At 43.5% G+C, this 12,751-nt stretch overlaps 2 protein-coding genes across 3 annotated transcripts in view; one reads left to right on the forward strand and one right to left on the reverse strand.

The window, feature by feature from the left end:
* PLEKHM3 (pleckstrin homology domain containing M3) overlaps positions 1 to 12,751 on the reverse strand; it is a 798,157-nt gene that overhangs the window by 632,795 nt on the left and 152,611 nt on the right. The gene's annotated exons all lie outside the window — the stretch shown is intronic.
* The window catches only part of CCNYL1 (cyclin Y like 1), a 32,400-nt gene continuing 22,519 nt past the window's right edge, over positions 2,871 to 12,751 (forward strand). The window contains exon 1 of the mRNA XM_083712984.1: positions 2,871 to 3,234. Within this exon, the coding sequence (XP_083569110.1) occupies positions 2,982 to 3,234 (253 nt within the window). The 5' untranslated portion in view covers positions 2,871 to 2,981. The remainder of the gene's footprint in view (positions 3,235 to 12,751) is intronic.

Genomic DNA, 12,751 nt, shown 5'->3' on the forward strand with positions numbered 1-12,751 from the left:
CACTTAATTTCTATCCGACATCGTTCTAACATTCATTTATTTTGCAATATTTCTGTAAATAGTCTTTGAATTTCTTCCAATCTTCTTCCGCCAACTCTTCTCCCTGGTCTCGGATTCTGCCAGTCATTTCTGCCAATCCCATATAGTCCATCACCTTCATCTGCCATTCACACAACTTCAAATCTTCAAATACCCCAAGGACTGACTCATGGAGGATGGGGCAAGCTTGGGTTTTTTCCTCCCGCTCCGGAGGGCAGGACTCGAACCCATGGCCTCAAGTTACCAGAAGGGAAATTCTGACTAGACATCAATAAGAACTTTAGGATGGTAAGAACCGTTTGATAGTGGAGAGGTGGTGGACGATCTCCTTCCTTGGAGTTTTTGAAGCAGAGGTTGGATAACCATCTGTCATCGATGCTGCAGCTGAGATTCTTTCATTGTAGGGGGTTGGATTAGATGACCCTTGGGGGCCTTTCTAACTCTACAGTATGAATCATTGATGCCTTAGATAGCATCTTAAAAAGCAGAGACATCACCTTGCCAACAAAGGTCCGTATAGTTAAAGCCATGGTTTTCCCAGTAGTGATGTATGGAAGTGAGAGCTGGACCATCAAGAAGGCTGATCGCCGAAGAATGGGTGCTTTTGAATTCTGGTGCTGGAGGAGACTCTTGAGAGTCCCATGGACTGCAAGAAGATCAAACCTATCCATTCTTAAGGAAATCAGCCCTGAGTGCTCACTGGAAGGACAGATCGTGAAGCTGAGGCTCCAATACTTTGGCCACCTCATGAGAAGACTCCCTGGAAAAGACCCTGATGTTGGGAAAGATGGAGGGCACAAGGAGAAGGGGGCGACAGTGGACGAGATGCTTGGACAGTGTTCTCAAAGCTACCAGCATGAGTTTGACCAAAGTGCGGGAGGCAGTGGAAGACAGGAGTGCCTGGTGTGCTCTGGTCCATGGAGTCACGAAGAGTCGGACACGACTAAACAACTAAACAACAACATAATTCATGCCCATCAGGGGCTCACTTTCTCAAAGCTCACTGGGATTTCTCCCCTCCTCCATTTAGTGAGTTCTGTTTGGTGCTGATGCTTATGAAGGACCTGCGATCTTCGCCTGGGAAATTTCGCATTCCACAGGCGAATATTAAAGAGCCAAATAGTCCTGAGCCAGACAACACAGGCTGCCACCAAGAGCCCTACCCGCCTCCTCCGCCAACGGGCAAGGACTGAAGCCACAAGCAAAGGAATGTCAGGGCTGGGAGGGCGGGGCTTAGGCTATGCAAATAGAGAGAAACGTTTAGAGCAGTGTAAGCATCATCTGAATTCTGAGTCTAAATAGTTTAGACTAGCTTTCCCGCTTGATACGAAACTGGAGGAGGGTTCTCAGCACAGGGAGCTGTAGGCAAGTGGTTGGATTCGTGTGTGTGTGTGTGTATTATTTATATACATATGTGTGTGTGTGTGTGTATGGGGTTTTTTGTGTGTGTGCGTATATATATCTATATATATTTGTGTGTGTATTATTTATATACATATTTTTGTGTGTGTGTATATAAATATACATATATATATATGGGGGGGTTTTTTGTGTATATATATATATATATTTGCTTTCGTAGATTTTCACGGGTACAGGAATGCAGGTTTTGGTGTCCTCGGGTGTCTTCCCGTGTAAAAGTTGGGGTGTCTAGGCGACGTTTCGACGAGGTCTCACTCGTCATCTTCAGGCTGGTGCTTTCGGCTTCTTGTTACTATATATATATATATATATATATATATATATATATATATAGTTGTTGTTTAGTCATTTAGTCGTGTCTGACTCTTCATGACCCCATGGACCAGAGCACGCCAGGCACTCCTGTCTTCCACTGCCTCCTGCAGTTTGGTCAGACTCATGCTGGTAACTTCAAGAACACTGTCCAAGCATCTAGTCCTCTGTCCTCCCCTTCTCCTTGTGCCCTCCATCTTTACCAACATGAGGGTCTTTTCCAGGGAGTCTTCTCTTCTCATGAGGTGGCCAAAGTATTGGAGCCTCAGCTTCAGGATCTGTCCTTCCAGTCAGCACTCAGGGCTGATTTCCTTAAGAATGGAGAGGTTTGATCTCCTTGCAGTCCATGGGACTCTCAAGAGTCTCCTCCAGCACCGTAATTCAAAAGCATCCATTCTTCGGCGATCAGCTTTGTTTATGGTCCAGCTCTCACTTCCATACATCACTACTGGGAAAACCATTGCTTTTACTATACGGACCTTTGTTGGCAAGGTGATGTCTCTGCTTTTTAAGATGCTGTCTAGGTTTGTCATTGCTTTCCTCCCAAGAAGCAATACATATATATATATATATATATATATATATATATATATATATATGCAGGTTTTGGTGTCCTCGGGTGTCGAAAGCAAATATATATATATATATATATAGTGTGTGTGTGTGTGTGTGCCCCTATATATGTATGTGCATAAATATGTGTGCGTGCATGTGCATCTAGATGTGTGTTCATATATGTGCCTATGCCTGTACATATATTTATGTGCGCCCGCGCATATCCGCTTCTCGACCCCGCCCCCATCACGTGGTCCGGTTCCTGCCGCCCGGCCCCTCGCCCCCCTTTAGCCTTCAGATGCTACGTCGCAGGCGCGCGGGCGGGGCGAGGCGGCGTGGGGTTTGTCACGTGGGGGCGTGGAGCGCGGCCGGCGGTTGGCTGGCGCGTGCGCAAGGGCGCCGCCGCCGCCCTCTCCTCCTCCTCCTCCGCCGCGGGGACCGTTGGGAAAGCGGCTTCTTCCCGGGTCTTCCGGCTGCGGCTGCTGAGGGGGCGGCGGTAGCGGCTTGTTGGCGAGCGGGGCCGGGCGGCGAGGGCGGCAACGGCGGCGGCGTGACAATGAGGCGACGCTGCTGCTGCTGCTGCCGTCGCCGAGGCCTTCTATAGCCGGGCTCGGGCCCAGCCCAGGCGGCGGCGGCTGCTCTCCCGCTCGGCCATGGGGAACACCGTCACCTGCTGCGTCTCTCCCGGCGCCAGCCCCAAGCTCGGCCGGGTCCGCGGCTCGGCGCTGAGGGCCGCGTCCGCCGGAGGGGGCGGCGGCGGCGGGAGCGGGGCGGCGGCGGCGGCCGTGGGGCTCGAGCGGAGGGCGGGCAACTACCGGGAGGTCACTGAGGCCGAGTCGGGGGACTCGGATCCCGGTGGGGGCGGCCCCCACCTGCAGCACATCAGCGACCGCGAGTTCCCGGATGGTGAGTGAGGGAGAGGGGGGGGCTGAGGAAGTTTGGGGGGGCGTGGAAGTGAAGCCTCTTTCGTTCCGTCAAGCCTTTGGAATGACCCTTACTCGGAAGTAGGTCCAGCTTTGATCAGCAAGGCTGTTACAGTGGTACCTGGGGTTACATACACTTCAGGTTACAGACACCGCTAACCCAGAAATAGTGCTTCAGGTTAAGAACTTTGCTTCAGGATGAGAACAGAAATTGTGCAGCGGCGGTACAGCGGCAGCAGTGGGAGGCTCCATTAGCTAAAGTGGTGCTTCAGGTTAAGAACAGTTTCAGGTTAAGAACGGACCTCCGGAACGCATTAAGTACTTACCCCGAGGTACCACTGTATTTCCAAATCCCCGCTGGGTGAGATCCCCACAGCCTTTCTCAAACTCCGGTCCCCAGATGTGTTGGGACTACAACTCCCATCAGCCCTAAGGATGGCTCGCAAAATTTAAGTTGGAAGGGACCTCAGGGTCAATCTACCTTGTGGTAGCCTTAGGCTACCTAAGTAGCCATAGGCTAGCCAATCTAGCCTTGTGGTTAGTAGCCAGATTAACCCATCCTACAAGGAAGGGGGCACAAAGGTTTCACGTGCCTGTGATAGCATAGTTCTTGCGCCCAGTGTTTGAAATTAGCGGAGCACGTTTTGCACCTGACTATTGGTCACTTGCGACAAAGTGAAGATGCTAGGATGGCGCCTGACATGCCAGGGGATCATTGGATCTGGACTGTTTTCACACATTAAAATCACATCCTGTAGAATACTAACCGCTATATTTTATCTGCACAGTAAGAATGAATTTCAGGAAGCAAAATGCTTTTTCTGTGCACCCTGAGTAGGAGCAGTGAACAGTGTTGAAGTTAATTGTTGTAGATTGTCTTCAATTACCCCACTGCCCTGCTCACAGTTGTGAAAAATATTCCTACATTATGAATGATCTGTGTCACCATTAAGAAAAAGAGGTAGGAATAGACCAATATATATGTGGACTGTTCAAGTGACTTTTCTTCTTTAAGTTCTCAAAGTTCTTAACCTAGCTCAAGGTTGTAATCACAGAGTGTTTGTTGTGGGGGAGGAAGGGAAAGGAGAATGTTACCCGCTTTGAGACTCCTTCGGGTAGTGATAAAGCGGGATATCAAATCCAAAAATCTGAACTAGCGAGATGTTTAACTGATACTCAATCACAGCCTGTCCATCCTTTGAAAAATAAGGCTTTAGACCCATCTTGCTCCAAAATGGCAACAAGACATTTTGTTTTGGCAACTGCAACCTTGGATTAAGGAGCCATTTGGCACCTAGTTTATACAACTGAGTTTCTGGCTGGTCACAAAGGGTTAACAGCACAATGTTTATTTGAGTAACAATGAAAGCAGATTCACAGTAAACTGAAATCTGGGGTGAATGTAATTAGAACTAGTAATCTCCCAAACCTATTCCTAACTGGCTAATCTCTCTCCTTTCTTGTCAGTTGACCAAAGTTCCCACTGCCACCCAATTATCATCTTATGCCCTTTTCAGCCTCCCCCTCCCCTTTTAAAATTCTGTACTCCCAATGGATTTCCTTTCCCTACCCTCAAAGCTCAAACCCAAAATATGGTTCATTACTCCAGTTTTGGACTATGCTGCCCTTGCTGGTCCCTGGCCTGCCTCCTGGACTGGCAGTGATCAGCACAGAAACTGATGCTGCCTGTGTGTGATTTATGGGTCTCTTTTGCATTCAGAGAAATCTCTGTCTGGAAACAAGATTAAACAGTATGTCAGAAGAGTAATAATGTGATGAACACTCCTTTAGCTTGTAGTGTATCACTGAAGGAGGATGTGAATGTTTCCGCCTGTACTCTGAACCTTAGAGGTGGGGAAGATTAAAGAGAAATTATTTATGTTTATTACTTTCCAATTCGTCCATTAACCAGAATGGCTAACTTCTCATCAGGCTTGTAATCCAGTCATCTCATGTGCTCTTGGCCGGATTGAGACAGCAGTTCTAGGTCTTCATTTTGCTTTTGCACCATCAAGTTCCCAATATTCTGTTCCACTTAAGTGTCACCAAGTGATGAATCCAGGTTCAAGGTGTACAGATAGGAGCACTGTTTGTGCCTACTTGAAGAATTGGAGTCTAAATGCAAAGCTGAGAAGGAGTAGCTTAATTCCAAGTGAGAAGTGGGAATGCAGAACAGCTCAGAAGTGGAATACTTTACTGCTGAATTTAATGGGAAAGTAGTCATTGCTATTTGGGGGGATATGGGTGTGGATAACCCTTCTGTTTCCCTTAGAAAGATAGGCAGTAGTTGCTGAAGTGGAACAATGGAAAAGATTGATAATAAAAGTGCCTGCAGAAGAAGAGATGTGGTGGGTTGGTCTTGAAGTCCTTGTTCCTGTTGTGTTTCCTTCTGGTAGCAGTTCCCAATTACAGGAGTGCCACCCCCCACTTATTTATTTATTTTTAAAATATATGATGTTTGTTTACTTCATTAAAACCATTTTGGGTTTATTATGTAGGGTCCCTGGCCTTCTCCCGTGTAATTCCAGAACTGGTAGTAGATAGCTGTGTTTTGAAAACTTTTATTGATGTCTTTCTTAGTATCAGCCATGTTTTTCGTCGTCTTCATGGAGATTTTTTCCTACGTCTGATAGGTTGAAACAGTACCTTTTCCAATACTGGGGCTGTTTAGAAAAGCTAAATGGCAGCAGCTCTCATTGCACACAGGCTTCATAGTGTTGCTGCTTGTCTTTCAAACGTCCAGTTTATGGTCATCTGTTCTTCTTTCTTCCAAAAGCTATCTTATAGAGAGAGCTGCGATCCAGCCTCAGAGTTAGTGTTCACACTTCTCTCATGGTCTTCTAATAAGTGATGCATTGAAAGCAGTTGGATAATTTTTATACAGTATACAACCATATAGTATAACTTGGCCCCAGATGACCAACACCTCTCCATGGGAACAAGCACAACACTTTTCCAGAGTGATCTGGCCATTTTGTGGAGTTATATGCTGTATGCACTTCCACTTCTTGGCGTATAATATTGGGGGGGTGTAGACTTTAAGATTTGTGTATATCTTACTAATCTGGCAAAACATCTTTGGACTAGATTGAAGTACCGTAGTTTGTACTCCAGTATGAAAGAAGGGATTGAGATCTCAACTAGAGGATCTGGGCAACTCTTGGAGAACTCTGACTCTTCTCCCCTACTTCCCTGGCAGTTCCTTTGAACATGACTTATTTACTTTAACAAGAAACTGCCTTTGTATTCAGGACTGGAACTGCAGTTGTGATGGCATCTTCCAATAATGATGTTTGGAAGCAAAATATGCAATGTAAGCAAATACATTCTATCTTAAATTTGTATAATGCATACCAATCCCAGAACTTATTTTTTGATGGGGACACTTGATACCTTTTTAAAACCGAGACATGCTGCTTCTAATAACTAATATATAGTTATGAATTGTGATACAAAAGTTACGTTCAGAGTGCAAGTGGCAAGACAAGTTTGAGTGTCTTAACCGCTGAATTTTCTATGTGTTTATTGGAAGGAAGGAAAAGGGTGGTGGAACAATGGAATTCTGGAGGATAACTTAAAAATGACATAATATAGCTGGACAATGGCAAGCTATATCCAGACCAACAGGAAGTTAAGTTACAGCAGTAAAGTCAGACATCAGCAACCCACTCCCACCCAGCTCTTGTTCCATGCAGGTTTCCTGGGAAAAAAACTTAAGTTATGTTTGCTTCCTGAACCAAAGGAATAATACTAAAATTAGTTGTACCTATCAAAGAGTACTTTGACATGGGAAAATATTTAGCAGTCTTACTCAGTTATAGCAGCTTTCTGATTTGTGAACAATCTTATTGGTTAATCTTCTTGATTGACTGGTTGGAAATATAGTAAGTGAAGAATGATAAATGTGGCCAAATTCTTCAAATGATGGCTAGCCATCTGTGTGGTTGCCTTGCTGTATGAGGTTTTTGACTGTCATAATGGCACAAACAACAATTTCTTCGTTCTGTTTCAGAAAAAGTGCAGTGGGGGCTTCAGTAAATTTTTATTGATAATATTTTAGTTTTACCTCTGTTTTCCAAGGTGCTTGAGGCAATGAACACCACTTAGGTCAATTTAGTTTCACACTAAATAATAACATTAAAAACTAATCAGGAGAATCGTAATATACGGTTAGCATCATAAAATTCCATAAATACCTGGATAGTAAAAATTACAGGCTCAGAAACTTCTAAATGCAGTAATAATAGCAGCAGAGAAAAGCAGGAGCAATAAAAAAAATGGGAGTAGATAAAATTAAACTACAATATTGTTAGAAAAGGGAAAGAGTTCCTTGTTAAAATTTGCAAGCATACAACTCTGCAAAACAGTACGGGTGAAAAAAGAGGAAGCAAACCTAACACTTCACAGTTACCTTCAAAGTATTCAGAAGGGTTAATGCTTAGTGCTGAGCAGCTTTTCCTTCTGGAGTAGCTGTGACAAGTCTAGGAGTGAAACAGGCTACAGCTTGCTCTTGCAACAGAGCAGACGTGAACAAACACCAGGCCTTTCTCACAAGGCACCTCTCAGAGGAAAGGATCTGCAATACTATCAGTTCCAGCTCGAAAATATAAAATTACATGTGGGCATTAGGCCCAGTTTTGGAAGGGTTGTCCTGTGGGATGAAATATGTGGTAGTAGTAAGGAGCAAGAGGAATATAACTGTGTTGATTCATTTGGACCTCTAGGCAGCTTTCAACATTGGCATCCTTCTGGTTAGACTATTTTGAGTTGGAAGAATTGCATTGCGGTAATTCCACTCCTGCTTGGATGGTTGAGACTCCGGTGGCATTGAGGGGGTTATTGCTCTGCTCCTTGGCAAGTATGTTATGGGGTCTCACAGGGTTCTTAAATTATTTCCCATACTGTTTAATATCTACATGAAATTGCTTAGAGAATTTAACACTGGTATCGGCAGTAGCCACAGATGACACCCAGCTCTATCTCTCCTTTTCATCTTTCATCAGTGCCTAGGTACAGTAATGCCCAAATCCAGATAAGATGATGGTTCTGTTACGTGGTGGTTCACCTGCCTGGTGGATGACTTTAACCTGTTCTGGATGGTGTTGCATCCACTGTAAGGATCGGATTCACAGTAGATCATAGGTCTGGTGTTATCACTGTCGATGCAAGTAGTCTCAATGACATGAAGTGCCCTTTATCAGCTTTGTGTTGATATATCAACTGTAGCCCTCTCTGGACAGAGATAACCTTGCTACAGTTACCTATGTTCTTTCATATAACCTACTGTACCAGTGTTAGAAACTGAGATATGAAAGCTAGGAGCTACTTTAAACCTAGGTTATGGGTGCAACAACGGAATGTCTAGACATGGTTTTTTAACACCAAGAATACAAAGCTGAAAATGAATGAACTGCAGCTAAAATATTACGTTCATTTTTCACATGGTCTAGTCCTTCCTCGGCCCACCCCCTCTAATATTCTGAAGAGGGTCTCTTCTCCAGTCTTCAGAGAATAACTGGAAGCGGGGAGGCAGGAGAAGGTCCTGCTTTCCTTCCAATCTGCAGTTTTAATCTGAAATCTTAGGCACAGTACTGCGCCCAAAGCTAAGAATCTGTTCGCGCTAATGGACTTCCCTGTCGCAAATTGTGCCTAGAACAATGGGAGTTATACACAAGGCTGTCTCTGAAAAAGATCTGGAAACAACATCAAACATCTGGAAACAACCCGATCCTAAGCAAGGCAGCAGGGTATCGGGGACCCAGCAATCTGATCATATTACTGTGGTGTTTTCCCACCTGCACTGGCTGCTATCCTTCTCTGAGTTCCGCTGCTTCATGGGGTGTGTCAGATGGCTACTGGAGAGAGAGAATATTTTTGGTACTGGTGCCCTGGTTATGGAATGCCCTCAAAGTAGTACCACCAGCCCCTGCCGGGGGTGCAGGCCTCGAGGGGCACAAAATCACCTCTTAAGACTAGGGAACGTATGGCGTATGTGTGTTTGGCAACACTGTGTGGCCAATACACTGTGGCACAAAGGCGAGCAATTTTTTCCATCCTCCTCAGTCCAGACACTTCAAGTACTCGGGATGCATAACATGTAGCAATTGGGCTGTGCAAAATGTTATTTCTAATGTGGCTATTGTAAAGTGATTCCCCCGCCCCCTGGTGACAGCAGGTGGGACCCTAGGTACGCCTTTGGCCCTCCTCAGAGAGACTTGCCTGTGCAAGTGCTCAGGTCGTCCTTATGATGCCAGGGTTTATATTTTCCTTTATATTTTTATACAAAATTCATTAGATCTTTTATTGTGTTTTAATGCTAGTTTTGCGGCTTGCTGCCGGTGGTTTATCACTTCTTTTACTGTGATTATTTGTCTTGTCTTGTTGCTTGTTTTTAATTAATATTTGGGCAGAGGCTATTATTTAAAGAAGCTGGTCTTCCTACAATCCTACACACATTAAAGTAAATCCTACTGAAGCCAGTGAGACTTGCTGATGAAATATGCATAAAATCCAACTGTAAGAGACCTAAGGAAAGAAAGACAAAACAAAAATGGCAGGGAATACAATACACTTTCCCTGTTCATGAGAATGATAGGCAACTAAACTTACAATATACAGGCATAGCTCACTTCATTGCATGTTGCGGATATTGTTACCTTATAAGGACACGGGTGCAGCTGCAGGCAGCCTTGCCATTCCCAGGGGAAGGAAGCCCCCTAGCACCACTGCCCCTCTTCTGGTTATGAGAGTGGAGCCGGCTTGGGCTGGAGCCGGGGTTTTGCCCTCCCACCCATGCAGCCAAGGTGGCCTGGCTTAATAGACTACTACAGTATAGTGTAAATATAACTTTTATATGTACTGGGAAACAAAAAAATATGGTATGACTCACTTTATTGTGATACTTGCTTTATTATGGTGGTCTGCTACCGAACCCCCAATATCTCTGATATACAGTATGCCTGTATAAGCATTTAATCTCGGTTGGGCTGCCATTTCACTTTGCTGTCTTCCTGTAAGTCATGGGGCTCAAGCTGGTCCAAAGCAAAGGGCAGCTATTTTTGCATATTCTGTAAAAGTTAGATATTATAGAATAGGAAAAGCAACTGGTCTTTTGAGTTATATCCGAATCATTTAAGATGGCTTTTAAAAGTCTACAACCAATTCTGAAAAATAGTTCAGACAGTTTTAGCCATCTAAATCAGGGATCAGCAACCTTTTTCAGCTGTGGGCCAGTCCACCGTCCCTCAGACCATGTGGTGGGCCGGACTATATTTTGAAGAAAAAAAAAAGAATGAATTCAAATAACCCAGTGATCCATTTTAAATAAAAGCACACGTTCTACTCATGTAAAAACACCAGGCAGACCCCACAAATAACCCAGAGATGCATTTTAAATAAAAGGACACATTCTATTCATGTAAAGACACGCTGATTCCTGGACCATCCACGGGCCGGATTGAGAAGGCGATTGGGCCGCATCCGGCCCCCGGTCCTTAGGTTGCCTACCCCTGATCTAAATGTTTTTGGAAATCACAGCTGGGTTTTTGATTCAGTGGACCTTTTTTTCATTCGGTTTTGCTTTCTTCCTTAGGGCTAGGAAATATGTGGCTGAAGTTCTATAATGTCGTTAGAATTTGGGAGCTATTACTCCAGAGGATGGATGAAAATCATTGGCTTGTCTTAAATTTTGGTTGCAAAACAGTAGGGAAAGGCATGCATGTTTGGGTCAAGCATTATAAATGTCATTATAGGCCATGTGTTGTTTTATGGTAAATCATGAATACTTGTGAGTCTATGAACCAAACATTTTGGATGCTTCTTCAGTGAGATCGAAAGTAAATGGCTTTTGTTGCGTAACTTCTACCCCAGTTTCCAGAAAGTTAGGGTGCTTAGGACAGGATTATAAAATGGGCTTGAATACATCCAGTGGCTTGATTTAAATCTGTGGTTTTAACTTGCTTAAGTAAAGATTAATTTAAATCAATTTCCCCATTGTCTAAAACATACTTCCTGAACAGCCATACCCACTACTTGGTTGCTATGGCAGTTAAAACACTTCAATTAAATAAAGCCTTTATACTACCTAGAAGCATAATCCGAAAACTTTGGTCATGCAGCATGCATTCTTTGTACACTCCACAATTGTATCTCTTTTAAAAACAAGGGAAGTGATTGTGAAGCTACTGGATTTTTGTCTGGCTGTGTTCACATGGCAGCATCACTCACCTGAAGACAAGAGCCACAATCCAGTACAGAATTAAATACATTAGATTGTGGTCTAGGTCTTCAGAATTTTCCAAAAGAAACTGGACCAGTGTTCTTGCACATTAGATAGAAAGTGGATGTCTTTCTTTTTAGTTGATAGTTACAAATGTCAATCATTTCTTCAACAATAAATGTGTTCCATTGTATCGTAATTATAAGGTGTCAGATTTTTTCCAGGCAATATTTATTTTCCCAGTGATTCTGTAAGTGTTTGTGAGTGTGCATCATAATTGGACTTTAAGAACTGTAGAATTTAACATGCTTTATTACATTACAGATTTTATTTCAAATCAAGCTATCTTCAGAAGTGAAACAGCATTATTAAAAATTACAAATCCATCTTAAAACCAAAATTCAGTGAAATAAATGGGTTTGGCACCCTATGGCAAGCCTTTTAGAAGCTTTTTATTATAAAATGTCATAAGATTTGGCAGCAGCTTACGACAGCAGATGCTGTATTGGAACTAAGAAAAGTAATTCAGGAAAGTTGTTAAAAACCGACCAACTTTAAAATATTAGTATTTGTTATGTAGAACCTTTATAATCTGAGCTGGTTCACGTGGTATTCCAAGCTATGAAGTACGGGCAATACCTGATTCAGTCATGACAGCCAGATAGGTGGCTGTGCAACAGACTTTAGCTGCAGCTCATGGTTAGTGAGGACCCACTTAGCTGGAAGAAACCCCATTAAATTCAGTAGGACTTCTGAGTCAATATCATTACGTTGTTAGTGTCCTTGCATGTCTGCATGGAGCGAAATGGAAATTAACTTCTACATCTGTGCAGTCCACCTTCTGAGCTTACACGTGCTACGAACTGATCTTCCTTTAAGTCCCATAATAATAATTCTGTGTATTTTCATGTGCAAATCTGTGTTTCTCTGTACAGTACTTTTAAAAAATTAAGTTTCTGTAAATCGTGAAGTGCATGAGGTATGTAGGCTGTATCAGTAGAGGTTTGGGATTTAGTTTCTACTTTATTATAAATCAAAATTACTCTGATGTAATTGTATACTAACCAAATGAGTGAATGGAAAGCTTGACTTAAACCAATAATTGTTTCCTCTCTTTTGGTGACTTAAATTAATTTCCTAACCCTCACCCCCATTCTGATGGGAGGTTTGATGTAGAGCTTGCAATATTTTAATGACTGTTTCTACACCCGACCACTTTTTAATTCAGGTGTACGGCAGCAGTGCCATTTCATCTGTTCCCTGAAGGACTATGTAGATGAGC

This window comes from Podarcis gaigeae (genome assembly GCF_964106915.1).
Source record: "Podarcis gaigeae genome assembly, chromosome: 1".
In the NCBI taxonomy this organism is placed as follows: domain Eukaryota; kingdom Metazoa; phylum Chordata; class Lepidosauria; order Squamata; family Lacertidae; genus Podarcis; species Podarcis gaigeae.